This window comes from Mixophyes fleayi, chromosome 6 (assembly GCF_038048845.1).
Source record: "Mixophyes fleayi isolate aMixFle1 chromosome 6, aMixFle1.hap1, whole genome shotgun sequence".
Lineage (NCBI taxonomy): Eukaryota > Metazoa > Chordata > Amphibia > Anura > Limnodynastidae > Mixophyes > Mixophyes fleayi.
In genome coordinates this window covers 203560451-203580948 of record NC_134407.1, presented here as the reverse complement: position 1 = coordinate 203580948, position 20498 = coordinate 203560451, and the positions used below count along the sequence as shown (strand labels likewise).

Sequence of the window (20498 nt, the reverse complement as noted above, 5' to 3'; positions counted from 1 at the left end):
TGGGCTACAGCCCAGGGGCCTATGGCATCCAGGGGGCCCTTGAAAGTGCTCAGCAGCAGTATTGATCGGAGCGCCCCCGGCGCAATCAGTGCTGCTGAGCACTTTCACTGCAGTCCTTCTCCGGCGCGCTGTAGTCTCCTTACTGAGGAGATCTCGTGAGCCTCACTCTCACGAGATCTCCTCAGTAAAGAGCGTACAGCGCGCCGGAGAAGGAGGTAAGGCGGTGGGCGCGGGCAGCTCGGATCACGGGGGGCGCAGGCAGCTCGGATCGCGCGGGGGGGGCCCTGACGGGGGAGTGGAGGCCCCCTTAGCCCAGGGACCTCCATTCCCTTAATCCGGCCCTGACTGCATGTCACTAATGAGATATTATATAAAGACCCTGTGATCGGCATATGGAGAAAGAAGCAGAGACCATGGATGCCTTCTCGGTAAAATGGCAATTCAGTCTGGGCTGTGTGTTTCCAACAAGTGCTAAAGAAAATAAGGAGAGACAGGGTAACAGTAATAGCAATACTACTCTCTTGACCCCGCAGGTCTTGGTTCCCTCAGGTATTGCAGCTAGCAGTGGAGAAACGATTCCTGCCATTACAACCAGATCTGATCCACCACGGTCTGATGAACCATCCAAACCCAGGATTCTGGAGACTAGCGGCATGGCCACGAAGAGGAAACATTTGAAGTCCCAAGGCTGTTCTAGTAGGGTAATCACTACGCTTTGAAGTGCAAGGAAAACTCAACATCCAAGACATATTATAGAATCTGGGACATTTTTGTGTAACTGGTGCTGTGTTAAACTTTTTTTTTTACCACGGGTCCATCCATCAGTGCTGTACTTGAATACCTGCAAGATGGTCTTGACAAAGGACTAGCGGTTTATACACTAAAGGTCCAAAAATCTGCTCTTGGAGCATTGTTGCACAGAAGGTTGGACAAAAAAAAGTATATAATAAAGTTTATGCAGGTGGCATGGTGAATAAGACCCATTATCCCTCTCCTTTGGCTCCATGGGACTTGAACATGGTATTGGAAACTTCGACAGAATCACCTTTTGGCGAGCTCCTATGACCGCCAGCCTACCGGGAAAAGTCCCAGTAGGTTTTTAGGCCAATCCGTCCCTGCCTGTGGCCAAGGAAAAGCCAGAGTTGCCAACTAAGAAATTGTCATATCTAGAGATTAAAACGGATAATGAGGAAAAGTTGTGTAGATTGCCAGAGTGAAGAGGCTTGAGGAGGAGCTCAATAGATGGGGGAGGCAGAGAAGGCAACTTTGGAACAGTTGAGATCATCTTTTTTGCAGAAAATTAGAAAGTGCTACAGTGGAAGCTAAGAGACCACATCATTATATAAGATTGTGTAATGAGATGACAGAGGATATAAAGAGATTGAGTATTTTTGTGAAACCGTTTAATGGTAGAAAGATTTGGTCAATTCCACTAGCAGCTAGCAGAGAATTTATAGTTGGTACTGATACAGCAAAGTCGAAGGGTTTTTGTGCTTATTTGCAAGATGAATGGTGTGCAGCCCATGACCTCAAGACTAGGTAAAAGAAAAGTTCACCAAGAATTTGATGCTGATAGAGTTGTTATCAATAGCGTTATGGGGAGAAGAGTTAAGGAACAGGGATATTATGTTTTGGGGCAGGCGTAAACAAACATTGTGCCTCTTTAATACCAGCGCTCAGGCTAACTGGGCATTTGGTTATAAAATGCCTAAAAGTGAACATGCAGTATAAAGCTAAACATGTACAAGGCGCAGAAAGAATTGCTGATGCATTGTAAAGATTTAATTGGAAGACATTTAAGGAAGTGGCACCTGGGACACACGCAGTTAACAGCGATAGGCCGGCTTTTGTTAGTTGACAATTATGGAGGTTGTGGGCAATGGTTAAGAATTATACATTTGGGGTTTTGTTTTACAGGTGTGTACATGAAGTCTACCCTAAAGCCATGGCCGGCAGGGTATGCTGGCCCTTGGGGAACCATATAGATATGCATATCAATATTGAGGCCCTGAAGAAATGTGCAGATCTGATCTGCAGACCTTTAAATGAAAGACCGTTGCTGGTGGCTACACGTTAAATGCAATATGCAAATAAATATTTGCCAGAGCCACACAAATAAAAGGTAAATGTGTTTGTGTCTCTCTCTCTCTTAATTTCCTCAGTTTAGTTCCTGCTTAGTAATATAACTAAAGGCTGTAAGAGATATTACTGCAGTGATGGTTCTCAGCTGTTTGCTGAGCAGTAAATCCCTGCTCCCTTTTTCTCCAGCTCTGTTTGTTACAGCCCAAACCTAATCAGTGTGACGTCAGCACAGGGAGGCTCCCTGCATGAAGCAACAAATCTGCACATTGCCCAATGTTGATAACAGCACCAGGGACGTATAGTGTTAACAGCTAGGAAGACGGAGTATAATTGACAACATCTCCACTCCCGTTACCATCCTTTGAAGGAATAGCACGAATCCCAGATTATTGTAAAGAACAGACAATACTATTTTACAGTCTTCGTCCCGAGTTCAGCAATGGCGTCTGCTGATTGTACGCTCCAGCTGACATGCTCTGCTTGTCTGAACATTTTTACAGATCCTGTAACACTGAGATGTGGACATAACATCTGCAAGGTCTGTATTGAACGTGTGCTGGAGACACATGAGGGGTCTGGAGTTTATACCTGTCCTGATTGCAGAGAAGAGTTTCAGGAGTGTCCTGTAATGTACAGAAACAAATCTCTATCTAACAAACCTGATAATTTCCTGTCTACTCAACCACAGCAGCAGGAGACTGGGATGTTCTGTACCTACTGTATTCACTCTCCTGTACCTGCTGTTAAATCCTGTCTGATATGTGAAGCTTTTCTATGTGATGATCACTTGAGAGTACACAGCAAGTCAGAAGAACACGTCTTATCTGATCCCAACACTTCCCTGGAGAACAGAAAATGTTCCATCCACAAGAAGGTCCTTGAGTTTTATTGTTTTGAAGATGCTTCCTATGTCTGTGTTTACTGCACAGCCACACAGCATAGTGGACACCAGGTGGAGTTGCTAAATGAGGCTTCACGGAAAAAGAAGGAGGAACTGAGACATGTTCTGGAGGAACTGATCTCGAAGAAATCAGAGGATGAAGAAAGAGTCCGGAGTCTGCAGAAGCAAGGGGTAGTACTTCAACAAAAAGCTGGTGGTCTTACAGAGAGGGTTAATAAGTTGTTTACGGACGTTAGGAAACAGGCGGATGTTCTCGAGGAGAAAGTCCTGAGTGAGATCTCTAGGCAGGTAGACCAAGCATCTCGTCCATTGCATGATCTAATTCAGCAGTTGGATATAAGGAAGGACAAGTTGTCCGGTAAGATATGTGACATTGAGGAGTTGTGTAACGTGACAGATCCACTACCCGTCTTGCAAGAACAAGAATCAGAGATGGGTGACTTGTTTGACAGTAAAGACCAAGAGATCGACAGTAAATGTTCAGCAGCTTTGTGTACTCTGGATGAGGATCTGATATCGCACACTCTACAAACAGGTTTAGCTGAAATTGTCATTGCCGCTTACAAAGGAATCTTCATGAGGGAAGGATCAGAAATATTGTTGGATGAAAACACGGCTGGGAATAATTTAGTGGTGTTAACTGATTTAAAATCGGTCTATTGGACGGAAATACACCAACACCGCCCAAAAACACCACAAAGATTTAAAGACCATCAAGTCTTAAGCAGCACTAGTTTTTCCACAGGACGACATTTCTGGGCAGTGGAGACCAGTAAATCAGGAAACTGGAGAATCGGGATGTCGTATCCCAGCATAGCCAGGAAAGGATTTCGGTCATACATTGGATGTAATAGGAGATCCTGGGGTTTGTGCAAATGGAACAATCAATACTCAGTGATGCACGGATGTAAAGAAACCAAGTTGTCTCACAAGATTTCCTGTCATCGGTTTGGAGTATTTCTAGACTTTGAGGCCGGTCAGATGTCCTTTTATGAGCTGTGTGACCCGATCAGACACTTACACACCTTCACTGCCACCTTCACTGAGCCCCTTCATGCTGTCATTAGAGTCTGGCTGGATTCATATGGTGGAGCGTGGATCATATTAAGGAACAATGATTACTGATTACTTTGCCACAATTAGAGAAAATGTTTTGCTATTTCCAAGTTCTGCTATGTGCATTTAGAGAAAAAAAAAATGTTTGTAGGTCAAGCAGAGATGGGCATATTACAGCGCTTACGTAGAATACCAAACAGCCAGATATTACTGCAAAGGTATTTGAATGCAACTTGCTCTTTTCCAGATAACATTTTGTCTTTTCACTGCTCTGGACACAAAAAATAACATATATAGTGAGATCAATTTGACTTCAAATTATTATATGTCCAGGAGATGTTTGGCAGTGCATACCTACTAATTGGAACATAATGAAACACAAGAATGATCACCCAACTTCACCATGTCCTTAAATAGTAGATGAGATCTTCTGTTTGTTTATAACTATTTAATGCATAACTTACTGATTATATTGGTATGTCTGTCTAAATCAGTGAGGGACAACATGATGTAGCTTGAGAGCCACAGAAGTGGCCCTACAGCCTTCAAAAGGGCCGCACAGAGGAAGAAGGGAGTGCATAGTGCACTGCCTCCGCCAGGTGTGTCATGTGACCTCCCTGCACAGTGCACTCCCTCCTCCGCCAGGTATGTCATGTGACCTCCCTGCACAGTGCACTCCCTCCTCCTCCAGGTATACCATGTGACCTCCCTGCACAGTGCACTCCCTCCTCCTCCAGGTATGTCATGTGACCTCCCTGCACTGTGCACTCCCTCCTCCTCCAGGTATACCATGTGACCTCCCTGCACTGTGCACTCCCTCCTCCTCCAGGTATACCATGTGACCTCCCTGCACAGTGCACTCCCTCCTCCTCCAGGTATACCATGTGACCTCCCTGCACAGTGCACTCCCTCCTCCTCCGGGTATGCCGTGTGACCTCCCTGCTCTGTGCACTCCCTCCTCCTCCAGGTATACCATGTGACCTCCCTGCACTGTGCACTCCCTCCTCCTCCAGGTATACCATGTGACCTCCCTGCACTGTGCACTCCCTCCTCCTCCAGGTATACCATGTGACCTCCCTGCACAGTGCACTCCCTCCTCCTCCGGGTATGCCGTGTGACCTCCCTGCTCTGTGCACTCCCTCCTCCTCCAGGTATACCATGTGACCTCCCTGCTTTGCACTCCCTGCTCTCCAGGTATACCATGTGACCTCCCTGCTCTGTGCACTGCCTCCTCCTCCAGGTATACCATGTGACCTCCCTGCACTGTGCACTCCCTGCTCCTCCAGGTATACCATGTGACCTCCCTGCACTGTGCACTGCCTCCTCCTCCTGGTATACCATGTGACCTCCCTGCACTGTGCATTCCCTCCTCCTCCAGGTATACCATGTGACCTCCCTGCACTGTGCACTCCCTCCTCCTCCAGGTATACCATGTGACCTCCCTGCTCTGTGCACTCCCTGCTCTCCAGGTATACCATGTGACCTCCCTGCACAGTGCACTCCCTCCTCCTCCTGGTATACCATGTGACCTCCCTGCACAGTGCACTCCCTCCTCCTCCTGGTATACCATGTGACCTCCCTGCACTGTGCACTCCCTGCTCTCCAGGTATACCATGTGACCTCCCTGCACAGTGCACTCCCTGCTCTCCAGATATACCATGTGACCTCCCTGCACAGTGCACTGCCTCCTCCTCCAGGTATGTCATGTGACCTCCCTGCACTGTGCAGAAGAGGTCATGTGACGCAGAAGTCTAATCAGATTGGGAGCAGCCCGCTGGAGGGCAGGAAGCGAAGGCTTGGCAGGCCGCCTGTTGCCCATTGCTGCTCTTAATACACATGTAGAGTGTGGTTTTGTCATGAGATCTTGTGATGTCCTGCTTGGTAAACTGCACTATGTTGTATACCTGCATTGTGTGTATGCAATCTGGGACTGCTGGAAGTCATTATGTGATGTGTTATAAGAAGCTCTTTGATGACGATAGTGTTTTGTTTTAATTCCGTTGTATTTTATTATAGATTTTAGATTAAGATTTATTCTAGCTTGCAGGGGCACTAGAATTCATCAAGGAGTGATGTGAAGGTGGTCATTACCATTCTTGTCTCTGCTACTCGCTTATCCTCAGGCGTCTGATCAAGGATGACTCATTGGGCCTGAGTCATTAAGGAGAGCACAGCATAAAAAAGGAGTAACTTTGCAACTGGGCAAAACCATGTTGCATTGGAGGGGGGGTAAATTTAAAATGTGATGGCAGATTTATAATTGGGTAGGGCATGTCCTAGATCATCTTTTAATGTCAGTGTAAAAATAAAGCTATCAAGTATTTGCGTCCTGCATGAAAAAACAGCCAGTATTTTCCATATGTGCAAAATAATAAACTAATTTGCACCCCTTGCATTGCAACACTGCCAAGGTTCGAAGTTTAAGTCTTAGCCATGGGAATACGTCAAGATTTAAACCTTACTACATTTTTTTTCATGTTTTCTTTTTACTTTGGAGAACAACTATTCTCTTATATTTTAGAATGAATTTCATTTCATCTCTACCTGCCACAACTTTGCACCATCAAAAATGTTGCATTTTCCCCCCAAAATGCCTCGCTCCCTAGGCTGCAGCCTAGTCAGCCTTTTGGATAATCAGGCCCTGGTGACAGCATCGCTCACTGTCCATTCATGGCGAGCCATGTGGATTAGGTCCAGCCATTTGATCCACCTATGAGTCTGTTGGTGCAGTCAGAAAATGATAATAATGATGAGTTTTCTAATGTGCATGAAATGATGTGACTCGTTACAGATTGCATATTGACAATATTGCAACCTGTGTCGTTAGCATAAGGTATGTGGGGATCTGTATATTGGGAAAAATGTACCTCCTACTGTAAGTAAAAGTATATTATAAGTCATCAAAGAGTTCTGTAAATAGACCTCAGACCAAATGCTTTTATAAAGGTCATAGATCTCCAAGGTGACTTATATCATACGTAATAATTTTTAGTAGGGGACGAATTATTCTATATAATACACAAGGTTTCCTATAAAACAATAACGTGAGGATTTTAGAACTCACGAGCTATACAGATATATTTACAGGACTTTATATATTTGTAAGCAACACGTATGTTATATATTGATTATATTCAATGTACTTTGATTTATAGTCTTACTGTATACAATTAATAATTATTCAGTACAGTAGAAATCATAATTGTGTCTACAAATATATATTAATATGTTACGAATACTAAGCTTATGTATGATTAAAAAAAATAGAGTTCATATTATACTCAGCACCCCTAAACAAAATAATATATAGGATCTTTAATTATTTAATGTATATACGAGTTCTATACTAAATATACTACTAGTCAGTGGTGGGTGGTGGAGAAGGGAACAACACCCCCATTAAAAGGTGGAAGACACCTTGAAAGTTTGTATGTTTGGAGTTTGTATGTTCTCCCTGTGTTTGCGTTGGTTTCCTCTGGGTGCTCCGGTTTCCTCCCACACTCCAAAAACATACTGGTAGGTTAATTGGCTGCTATCAAAAATTGACCCTAGTCTTTCTCTCTCTGTCTATCTCCCTGTCTGTGTGTGTCTATATTAGGGAATTTAGACTGTAAGCTCCAATGGGGCAAGGACTGATGTGAGTGAGTTCTCTGTACAGCGCTGCGGAATTAGTGGCGCTATATACATAAATGATGATAAATGATGATGAAAGTTATGTGTGTATTATATATTGATTATATTCAGCTTGACGTTATCCTTCACATAGTTGTACTGAGATCCGATCATTTACAATACATCCGCAAGGGGAGCGTAATTAAAAGTAATTTAGAAGACCAGCGGTAATGATTGAATGTTAAATAATGCTTAATTCAAAACATTTTGCTTGTACATGCTAGTAAAAACACATATCAATTCTGATTTGCATTCCAATATACATTGCTACCACCATTTATATTAGCGTTAGAAAATGAAAGCATAACGCCGGCGTGGTCTTAGAGACATTAGAGTGTCACTTGTATTTTGTATCTCTTACATTTTGGTTAGTAATACATAAATAGAGTAGAAATAGTAAGTTTGATGCTTTCTCTGTTACTATGTTATTATATAAACAATGAATGAAATGTATCATTATGTGACAGAAAGTTCATAGAATTGTCAGTGCATATAAACAGGGAAATATATATTTTATCATGGAATGTGGATGTGAGTCTGTAACCACATATAACAGCCTTGGAAACTTACAGTGTGTATCAGTTGATATCAATAAAATTAATGTTTTACCTTCCCTGTAACCTCTATAAAGTATGTTGCATTTTACAGAGTGCTTTATTGTCTGTCTTGTATCATGGAGTCTGTTTTCTGCACTTACTTGTGAATTTCAGGTCAGTCACATACATCATTACGTTATAACCAAATCATTACTGTAAACCTCTTGTTCTGCTAGACTGTGATTACGACATCCTCTGTTCTCTAAACGTGTTTTTCTGGTATTGTGCAATGGACTATTAAATCTAGTGGCGCCATCCTTTTACCATCATTCAAAGACATGACATCAATTTGTTATTTAATACTTGTACTTTTATCGCAATTTAATATTATTCAATAACTATAAGTGAAGAACACATATTCTTTATGCACTGTAGTAGATTATCAGCTGTCAGGATCGCTCTGTTTACCGTTCACAAAAATCCTTTCCACAAACCAGGTAATTGGGGTGGGATGAAGGTGGCCCACAAGATCATCTCAAGACATTCCATTCATCCACCCACATGGATGACCCTAATGGATAAGTCTGGTTGTGTGTCTAAGGGTGAGTCTTTAGCTCTCACGGGGTCCAGTCAGTGTGCGTCCAATGTCTACACACAGATCACTGACATCATCAGATTTCATGTTCACCAGTTAATGGTCCTTTGTCCACCATTGAGGTATTTTCATAGTAGACCAATTCCAACCAGATGTCGTAACAACAAGCAGGACCCCTACAATCTAGGAAAATACCCTCCCGGCAGCTATTTGAAACTGCTCTTCTGACCATAGGCAAACTGGGGGGGGGGGGTTTCCTAGTGCCTGGAAACCCCCCTCCAAGCCTGGAGCACTGTATAATTGAGGTGGCTGGACTCGACTCTGCCCCCGATTCACATGGCTCTGCTTGAAAAGGGAGATCTGCGTGCACCTAACAGTAGTGCACACATCATTGCCCATGTATATTATGGGGATAGGAAGAGTTGGAGAGCAGCCAAGCACTGTCTAATATTATAGCCACGCCCCCAATGCTTGCTGGTCACGCCTACTGGTGGTGTGGTGTGGAAACCCCCCTCTACAAGTCCGCGTTTGCCCCTGCTGACATGTCATGGAGAGTACTGTGTCCAGAAAACGTATTGGCTCATTCATAGGTGGATCGTCCGTTAGTCAACCTATGCTGCTGGATAGGGCCCAGGGGGCACCGAGGGGCCTAGAATACCCTTGCCCACTTTTATGTTTTGTTTTGACCAATGGAAGGGGAGCCAATCCAGTATTTTGCCTAGGGCCCCATGGAGACTTAATCCGGCTGACAGCAATGTGTAGTAAAAGTGTAATTTAAATATTCTGCTGCTAGAACAACCAATGATCATTCATTCTGTCAGTGGCGGAATTACCATTGGTGCGGCAGGTGCAGTGCACTGGGGCCCATGGAGATAATGGGGCCCACTGCCTGGGGGCCCCGGTTCCCTTCCCCCAAGTAGCACAGCAGGGCGGAGGAGGATAAAGCACTTCCCTGTCGGCTCCCATGTCATGTGACTGGCCATATGCGCGGCACCACGCCCCCGAGTAGTTAGATTTTTCAGAAGCTGACTAATAAACAAGGAAAGGGACACTAATACTTCCCAGACATAGTTACCAATTCTGCTTATAACAAGTGGAATTGGGCTTGTTTTATTTTTAAGTTGTGGTTTTTTACTGCTTGCTGCAGGTTGCGGGTTTTTGGGCTTTTTTTCATCTTCTTTTTTTTTTTTTTTTTTTTTATAAAAAGCTTTATTGCTTTGTTTAGTGTTGGACGCTGCTGGTCTATTTTTAAGTGGACGTGACCTCAGCTGTTGGCACGTGTGTGTTAGCAGCCAGGAGCTCTCATCAAGGAAGCAGCAGAACAAGGAAGAGGTGAGAGAAGCCCGGGGATTTAAGAACATGTGAAATTCAGATCTCCATGTGTGGTCTAGTGGGGAACCTGTGCAGGAATGCATGGGGTGGGTATAGCTGAGGGCCCCAGTGACCAGGGGGGTGTAAAATGAAGAACAGTACATCTGTCTATAGTATGTATCTTGTACCGAATATTCTCTATGTATACTGTATATTATATTTATATGTGCTCTGTCTGTATGTAGAATATTAGTATTAGTATCACTGAGCCTGGCAGGTGTAGGGCACAGTCTGGATCATTCCAGGATTTAAGATGTGACACTGTTTAAGGGTTAACATATTAATTGCCTAGTGTGAAACTTCATGTCCTCTGACTGCATGAAAACCGAGTATTATTCTATTTACATTCACTTTTAATCTTGTATTTGTCCCTGACTGGTCACCATTCATAGTAGATGAATAAAGTATTGGAATTATTAACTCTCATTCAATGCATTTTAATAGCAGTGAGAACACAATTGGTCAATGTTTTACTGTACCAGACGCTGTATGAAACATGGTATAGTATTTTATTTGTATTTTATCCAATGTCCTATTGAGGAAACATTGAAGATAGATTGTAGAATTCTTTATATGTATTTATTTAATAATGAACAATAAACGTTGTGGTTTTCAGTACATTAACACCCCCGTCCCCTGTAAGTTGGGCTTTTTAAGATTGGTTTGGGCTTGTTTTTCACTTAGCGGTTGCTTGTTTTTGATTTCAGGGTTGGCAACCCTGTTCCCAGAGCAGGGAAGAACACCAACGTGATGTATGTTCCATAGTAAATAGCACATTTTTTGATGGCAGCCCCAATATATTTTTTAGGGAACCAAAATAGAATCCCCTGAACATTAAATAATACGAATGACACTTCCATCTTAAACATTTATATATGTTTACACTCCAAAAAATGGAAACAGAGATGACGCTACTAATCACAATCATTCACTTACTCTAATATGTTAGCAAACACAGATTAAAAAATAAAAAATGTGTGGGGGTGTGTATGATAATATTCATCACAAAGCATCTTCGTGATGACTATTATAGCTCTCTGGCCCTGCTTTGGAGATCTATTCACCGGATCAGCATCCCGGCCAAACATGGACATAGGGCTAGATTTACTAAGCTGCGGGTTTGAAAAAGTGGGGATGTTTCCTATAGCAACCAATCAGATTCTAGCTTTTATTTATTTAGTACCTTCTACAAAATGAAAGCTAGAATCTGATTGGTTGCTAGAGGCAACATCCCCACTTTTTCAAACCCGCAGCTTAGTAAATCTAGCCCATAGACTCCAGGCTGTCTGCCATACCATCTGAGACCTGGTATACATTTGTAAAAAATACCTAAATCAGTCTATCTGTTCTAAATAAGTAAATTTCCATTTGCATGGATACGGAGGATGTGGGCTGTACAGCCGACCACTTCATCTGACCTTCTGCGGCTGCCAGGCGCGGGCTGGCAAGATGCAGCCCGGGGGGCGCACAGGCAGCCGCGTCACATGACACGTGATGTGGCCGCATCATCATTGACGCGGCCGCATCGCGTGACATGTGACGCGCCTGCCTGTGCACTGAGGCGGGCGCGTCATGTGATGCGGCCGCCGGTAATAATTAGGTTATAGTGCAGACGGGGGTGGGGAGGGGGAGCTGGGAGGCCGGCCCTAACAATGGATAAACTGAGCGGCCCGGGGGGCCGATGCCCCCCTGCCCCCCGGGCCAGCCCGCCCCTGGCGGCTGCTCGGCGGGGCCCTATCCGACACCGACCGCAAGGGCTTGTCCCCATAGAAAATCTATCCTGGAGCAGATGTTTGTGGCAACTGACCACGGCATATATTAATAATTTCTCCAATCCAAGTGCTGGCTTGTCCCCGGGTTACCTCCACAGGACCCCCAGAGGCACTACCCCCCCTCAACCGGCAACTCACCTGATCTTGCCCGCGGTAAGAGACTTTTGCACTCCGCAGTCGGCGACGGGGTCCGGGGCTCCCTTCATGCCTTGGCGGTGTGGATCCCTGCTTCTGCTGCACTGAAGGTGGCTGATCCTACTGAAGAAGGCACGTGGAGAGGGTGCCTCTGTCTGCCCCCGGCATCCATCTGCCTGCAGGAGCCCCGGAAACTCGCTGCGCCCCCCTCCAGAACAACACACACCCGGCTTGAGAATGGAGTATCCCTAAACTCATACCGCCCCAGTGATTTGGCTGGGACATCTGTACATCACCTGACTTCACAGTGGTACCAGTAGATAGGGAGTACCCCTTTTTAGTTGGCTATTCCAGGTCTCTGCCAGATTTAACAATTTGATTGGGGAGTACGGTGGCTAAGTTAGCACTTCTGCCTCACAGCACTGGGGTCATTAGCAGGGCTGCCAAGAGGAATTCAGGGCCCCGGTACAACAAACTCATGGGGCCCCCCTTATAGTCGAGTATGCTAAAAAAAGAAATCGTAAGTGTTGTCATGCATTTGGGGGCGTGGCAAATGCGCAATTGGGGCGTGGCTAACACATCAAAATCTCAATTCGCTGGAGCGTCACATATGTCCAAGCACTCCTGACTTTCAGGACATCTAGCACCACAGTGTAGTATACAAAGAATGCAGTGTGTACACAAAGAGTTCAGTCTTGGCCTGCACCTTACATTGGGCACAACACTCACCAAAAATTGCCATTGTCCCTAATAGAATCACAACATTCTCACTTTCACCACCTGTGGCATCATGTTTCTTTAGTTGCGGCTTGTCTGGATCCTGGAATGCTGGGGACCCTATTTGGAAAAAAATGGCTACATTTAGGTAATTCCAAACAACCCTGGCGTTAAATCAATACCACCCACGATTAATAATTAGGCCTTCCTCCAGCTCCAATATTACAATAATGTGCCCCTTCATCATCGCCATGCCTTATGATCCCACTGCGCCCTCCATGCTGCTTTTGCCCCCTTCACCTGGCTCCCCTTCATCACACTATACTATGCTGCTCCCCCCCCCTTTTGAACCCCACTGTGCCATGCTGACCCCTGTTTTTTACCCCACTGTGCCATGCTGACCCGTTTTTTAACCCCTCTATGCCATGCTGACCCATTTCTTAACCCCTCCGTGCCATGCTGACCCCTGTTTTTTATCCCCTCTGTACCCCCCCCCCCTCCCCCGTTTTCCTCCCTTCACTTACCTTTTCTTCTCTCTTCTCTCTTGGGGGCATATTCAATTAGCTTTCCGCACATTACCGCGAATCCTGCACACTATTGCCGTATTAACGCGGATTTTCGTACGCAACCCTATCGGCTGCGAAGGAAAATCCACGTTAATGCGGTACCGTTATTGACTATGCGGCCCGTTCCGGCGTGATCCCGCGGACCGGAAAGCTAATTGAATATCCCCCTTGGTCCTCTCTGCTGCTCTGTGCTCCATTGCTACAGACCGACTGAATGCTGGGCGTGACATGATGATGTCACACCCGGCATTCAGACAGTCTGAATGGAGCACAGAGCAGCCGCGATCAGGTGAGTATGTTTTTTTTTTTTTAAACTAGCCTGTTTCCCCCACCAACAACCGACTGCTAACAAATTGGCTCTAGCCTGGGTGTGTGTGTGTGTGTTTGTTAGGGAATTTAGACTGTAAGCTCCAATGGGGCAGGGACTGATGTGAGTGAGTTCTCTGTACAGCGCTGCGGAATTAGTGGCGCTATATAAATAAATGGTGATGGTGGTGATAATGATAGACCAGATTGCTCAGATCATTCCCTGTGTGGGACTCTACTGCCACCCTGTGGCCATTTACTATAACGGATATCACTACTTTTGCTGATTAATTATTCTTTGTGGCCCACGGATGTGTTGAATCACATCATAAGTGGACAAACTGCTGTAAACCCCAAGTGAGCCCTGGAAGCTTAAGGGTCAAGATGACCTGATTGGAGTACTTTAACAATCTGTACTTTTGTGACCAGTCCCCCTTCTCTACTTTCCCCCTCCCACTAAATTATTCCACCACTCTGACAGAGGAAACTCAGGAAGGATAAATTATCCACAAAAGCTAGTGAAAGGCTATCACAAATTCTCAATTCTCACGGGAAAAAAAATGCAATCATGTGAAATGGAAAAAAGACACTTTTCACTCAGATTTCGTCAGTCTCCTCCCAAGAATCATATATGCAAAATCAAACAGCCAAAGTATATCATAGTGCAATTCCGTATGACTGAAAAACCTATCTACTGGATATGTTCCAAATCCCAATAGATATGGTGAATATATTGAACGATAACTATCTATATGCACCACTTGAATCACTCCACACCCTCTCGTGAATTCACTTACAAGATGTCAATTATACATCAGTGCTGTATATATGGATCATATTTCCTCCTCACGGAACATGGAATCTGGATTCCCCAGTTATATAGTTATATTTATTCAAAAGAGGTCAATTACAAGTCAGCGTTGTAAAACATTTATGTTCTCTCCTCAGAAAGATATAGGTTCATTCCACGTTTGGGTCTGCTTCACTCTATATATAAGAAAAATGACACCGATAGTGCATTATCCTTTTAACATTTATTTCAATAACAAATACACAATACACTTTTAAAACAAACTTAATCCCCAGATGGAGGTTTAGCCACACATGTGATTGTGTACGCTTACCCTAATATAGATGTATATTCGCATATAGAAATATAATCCCCTCTATGGTATCAGGTAAGCCGGCTTCTTTCTTTGTCAGTATGATGGATAAGTGTACAGTCCGCTTTTGTGTGTGGTCTCCAAATGAACAATAAACCTGCCTGAATTACTCTTATACCCAGTTCACACTGCCTCAAAGTCCCGGGTTTTTACCGGGGGAAACCGTGACGACCCAGGTTGAGGCTGAGTTTGAACGGCTCCCCTGCATCTACCCAGATCGGATGACCTGGGAAATGAGTCTGGGACTTTTGCAGAGTTATTCCTGGGTCCGACCCGGGAAGCCTTCAGTCGGAAGGGTGAGACCCGGAACCTATTGAAAAGTTAAAAAATGTTGCCTGGGAGGCCCGGGTAGACCCAGGTTCAGTGTGAACCTGGTCGACCCGGGAAGTTGTCGGGGGTGAGAGGAGCGGTCACACGGCAATATCCCAGCTGCAATGTGAGAGTGGTATTAGCAACCATTTGTCTGTGGTAATCTGTTGGCACACCTGTAGAGTATTTTGAGAGTAAAATGTTGCCCAAGAAAAGGGGAAATATTTATCGTAATTAGATTTCAGACACCGGATCCAGTACCTCTGGAATTTAATTGAATTAGATAGGCGATCCCACCTCTCTGGACCAAAATTACTGTGCGCATATCTAGAATCGGCTCATACACCACAGAACAGCAGCTTCCAATTCATCTTCGAGCACAAAGGACCCTTACTACAGCTTATGATTACAGGAAGGGGAAGGGGCATTTGGCCATAGTCAAAGTACAGTAAGGGTGTGCCAATCATGATAGCAAGTAGCTATGTCCAATCCAAGCTCTGGGCATATCCAAAGTACGTGTTTTTCATCCGGATCTCTTGCTCCAGCTACAGGTCTAGTCTAAGTCCCGATTACCAGTGATTATGGCTGTGTATGCGTGTTATAACAGGTCAATGCAATCAGTAGCAACTTTAAAAATATATTTTATGTACAGCAGACATTAATAACATCCTAATATATGTATTTCATGGGGAATAAAAATGTTGATAAACTTTTTTATTTTAAAATTTTTAATGTTTTATTAACAGGTGACATTAATTAAATATTTTTTTTCCCAGTACATTCTTTTTGCAAATGTATATTTCACGTAGTAGATCAGAGCGGTCCTAGACCCGTATTCAAAGCGCACGTATCTTCAGATCCGCTCCGCGTGCGCAGACCCCAATTACGTGCGTTCTGAAACAAACGCACATTGCGCTCAGTACGCCTGCCTCGATGAATCAGGCCCATGGACTATTTCTCTAGAAAGTGTTTTGGTTGAAGTATTGCGCAGTGGGACAGCTTCTAGTTGCCTGGTAGCGTAATTCATTATAACCAAAATATTTTGGTGACCCCGGGCAAAAGTTATTAGTGACTCAACAAGATCCATGGGTCTTCTGTCAAATGGGATCTCTATAATAGGTAATGAGACTAACAAACTCTTAAAATGTGGTCTCGGGGCATCATACAACAAAACAAAACTGCTGTAAAATTCTTTCGGTGGTTTTCTCAGCCCCTAAATAGTTATGAGCCACATCCACTTTCTGAGATATTCATGACACATTCATGGAAATGCACACAAGACACACAAGAAAGAAGAAGAAAGAACTAAAGATTAGTCACAAAAATAATCAGTCTAGAAGGACTAATTGTTATTTTATGTTCAATTTGTTTATTTTAATTGTAATTATTTTCATTACTTTTTATGTTCATAGCAGGTCATTAAAACATGTATTTCACATTGTTCACTATAAATATTATATGTTCACACACAATCAGGAAACAAAAGTGCCTAAAAGCAGGTTATCCACTCCACATACCTGTCATATGTGAGGACTTTCCTTGTTAGGAAGTAAACTTTCGGTTTCATTTCCTGTTCTTAGGGTCAGCGATGGCGTCTGCTGATCTGAGAGAGGAGCTGATCTGCTCCATCTGTCTGAGTATTTACACAGATCCTGTGACACTGAGCTGTGGACACAACTTCTGTCGGGTCTGTATTGATTGTGTGCTGGATACACAGGAGGGGTCTGGAGTTTATAGCTGTGCTGAATGCAGAGAAGAGTTCAAGCATCGTCCCGCACTCAGGAAGAACACAGTTCTGTGTAACATAGCAGAGCGTGTTCTCTCTACTCAGCCAGAGCAGGATGAGACTGGGATCTTCTGTACGTACTGTATTCACTCTCCTGTACCTGCTGTCAAATCCTGTCTGTTGTGTGAAGCCTCCATGTGTGAGAATCACCTTAGAGTACACAGCAAGTCAGAAGAACACGTCTTATCTGATCCCACCACTGCCCTGCACAACAGAAAATGCCCCATACACAAGAAGATCCTGGAGTATTACTGCACTGAGGATTCTGCGCTTATCTGTGTGTCCTGCAGACTTGACCAAGAACACTGGAGGCACCAGGTAGATTCACTGGATGAGGCCTCTAAGAAGAAAAAGGAGAAACTAAGAAAAGTTCTGGAGGACCTGACCTCCAAGAGAGAGGAGGCCGAGAAAAGATTCCAGAGTCTACAGGAACGCAGGAGGGAAGTACAGGAAAATGCAGCTGGTGAGCGAGAAAGGGTTACTGCCCTGTTTAGAGACATCAGGAGACAGCTGGAAGACCTAGAGGCGAGAGTCATGAGTGAGATCTCCAGGCAGGAACAGGAGGCTTCATTCTCAGTCTCTGATCTGATCAAGCAACTGGAAGTAAAGAAGGACGAGCTGTCCATGAAGATGCGTCACATTGAGGAGCTGTGTAACGTGACTGATCCCGTGACTGTCTTACAGGAACCAGACAGAGGTGACTTGTGTGATACTGAAGAGGGTGATAACGGGGATAGAGAGAGACACGATAAACAGATCCATGATGTAGGAGATCTGGATGTGGGTTTGATGTCAGAAACATTACATAAGTTATCTGATATAATAGCAGGTGTAAATATATGCTTTTATATGCAGAAACCTACAGACATATTGTTGGATGTAAACACAGCTGCTAATGATGTAAATATACCCAGTGACTTGAAAACTGCATCCTGGTCACATAAAAACCAGAATCGTCCAGAAACCTCAGAGAGGTTTCAGGAGAATCAGGTTTTAAGCACCAGAAGTTTTTCCTCAGGGCGACATTACTGGGAAATGGATACAAAAGATTCCAAAAGCTGGAGGATAGGTATGTGCTATCCCAGTATAGAGAGGAGAGGGAAGCAGTTACACATTGGGAATAATACAAAGTCCTGGGGCTTTCGAAAGTATCACAATCATTACTCAGTGAGGCATGATTGTAAAGATATAAAATTAGTTCACAATATTTCCTGTGACAGGGTGAGAATATATCTGGATTACGAGGCCGGGCAGTTGTCCTTTTATGAGCTGTGTGACCCCATCAGACACTTACACACCTTCACTGGGGTCTTCACTGAGCCCCTTCATGCTGTCATTAGTGTTTGGCAAGGTTCTGTTAAAATTGCACAGTAGTAATATTAACCGTTTAATTTCTAATCTGTCTAGTTCCGTGTTCAGAAAATGGGAGCTAGCATTGGGCAGGATTGTGTTCACCACTCGAGGCTTCACGTGTATTGTAATAGGCACATGCATGTAGAGGGTCATTATGACTGTTATTTATAAGCCGCAGGAAATGTGGAGGTGTAGCAGCATTTTTATGTATACATGAGCACCATGAACATATTAGACTTGTTGCACAGGAAGGAAATATATTTACCCGCTTTTGTAACGGCTAGTTACAAACATGCTAAAGTTTAGCATGTAAGCTCTCATGAGCAGGGTCCTCTGAACACTCATGGTTATGTCATATGGTGAATCCGTGTCAGGGGCGCATGCGCAGCAGCTCTTTCCATTTCGGCGTCACTGTACTGTACAGCAGCCGCGGCGCTGTCAAAGAAGCGTCCGCGGCAGTGCTGTATTGTACTACAATACAGCACCGCCATGGACGCTTCTTTGACAGCGCCGCGGCTGCTGTACAGTACAGTGCCGCTATGTAGAGGCACTGTTTAGCCTCCGTTCTTTGCGGAGGGGAGGGGTTTCTGGAGAACCAGAAACCCCCCCCTCCGTGCACCCCTGCGTGTGCTATGATATTTGTTTACTCACACGATTCTGTGCCAGCCGTAACTGTTCCCGCACAACCCATTCTTGTATATCTACCACATGCTGCTTGTATGTATAATTGTTATTATGCTTACTGTATTCATGATTGTCATTTCTGTATGATGATGTCTTTGGAGCCCTGTGAATAAACATTGATGATGACAATGACAAGTAAATGTGTAAGAGCAGTAAGATACGATTTTTTTTAGGTGCAAAGTCTAAACTAATGCTATTTACTTTGTGTGTAGATCTAATAATTCTTACAAATTACAATATATGGGGGAGATTTACAAAGGTTTTGCAAAACCGCTCACAGTTTGCCCATTTAATGTGTGGTTTGGAAATCGTGAGATTTGCTTAAAGGCGCCAAGCAGCACATAAAATCTCATGTTTTGAAACGGCACAGTTTGAAACGGACGCCCCGATATTCTCAAATGGAAAATATTGAAAGTGAACGATTTATTGAATTGCAGTTTGCAAAACTGCTAGTTTGAGCTATCTCCCCTTTCAGTACAAGTAAAATAAATGCATAAATGGGAGACAAAAAAAAACTTCCATCTTCTACAAGCCCAATGCTACTATGGAAGTGCCAGCCTTTGGGAGACCTCATAGCAATGAAATATTGATCTAAATAATTTTTTAATAATTCATATTCATGTTTTGAATGCATCTGTGTATAAATTTATGCTCAGGTGAGTAAATGTATTTTTATGGTCCTATGAGGTTTGAGAGAAGAATTATTTCAGGCATAAGATTCCCAGCCGACACCGACCTCTTATAGTAACCTCACAGTGAAGGGGGCTGAAGTGACATGTTTAAAAAGTCACTATATGTGATTAAAAATAAATAAAAATTCTTGGGATAAATTTTGCTATTGAGGACCTGTTCCATATTTCAGCTTGGCCCAGCAATAATGTTGGTTGTAAGAAACTTGTTTGCATAATTGCATATTACTGTGTGTCATTATATTGTATACCTTAAGAATTGGGATATTTTTTCATCATACTAAGTTCCATTTAATGACATTCTGTCTTTGTGTTATTAAGGAATTCACATGCTACATAGTTTTGCTTTTATAAGCACTACATAACTGAAATACAGAGAATTGCTTGGTTTTACGATAACTGTGGTTAATTTAAGTTTTGATTGTAGTGCCTTATAAATTATGAAAAGAAAAAGGAACTTCCACAAAGTGTTAGCTTTGGAATTAAATATTGGTGGTGGCAGTATTGGGCATGGAACATAATGTAGAGCAGAGAGGCTTTGAATTGGTCCTCTGAGCTCTGTCTACATTGTGAAATCCTCCTTCTTTCCCCTCTGCCATCACTTGACATACTGAGAACTGTGAGCCTGTGTCTGTGTAGCAGATTGACTGTGTCTGTGTCTGGCAGCCATTTTTTGTTTACCAGGGAGCATTTAGAAAGGAGTTCATGATTTGTAGGAGGATAGCTAACAAATGCATGCTTAACTTAAAAGGTACTTATTTTGCTATTTAAAGAAAAAAACAATCTTCTATGTGGCATTGCCCCA

General features: G+C 43.7%; 2 protein-coding genes across 2 annotated transcripts; both read left to right on the top strand.

The window, feature by feature from the left end:
• Positions 1-2172: 2172 nt before the first annotated feature.
• On the top strand, positions 2173-8356 carry LOC142095233 (E3 ubiquitin-protein ligase TRIM39-like). Its single transcript, XM_075178130.1, has one exon. It carries the CDS (start codon positions 2522-2524, stop codon positions 4106-4108), a length of 1587 nt encoding a protein of 528 aa, XP_075034231.1. The 5' UTR covers positions 2173-2521; the 3' UTR covers positions 4109-8356.
• A 1727-nt stretch (positions 8357-10083) lies between these two features.
• LOC142160557 (E3 ubiquitin/ISG15 ligase TRIM25-like) lies at positions 10084-18725 on the top strand. The gene is made up of 2 exons (XM_075215422.1): positions 10084-10174; positions 16762-18725. The coding sequence occupies exon 2, from the start codon at positions 16770-16772 to the stop codon at positions 18339-18341; it is 1572 nt and encodes a 523-aa protein (XP_075071523.1). The 5' UTR covers positions 10084-10174; positions 16762-16769; the 3' UTR covers positions 18342-18725.
• Positions 18726-20498: the final 1773 nt, after the last annotated feature.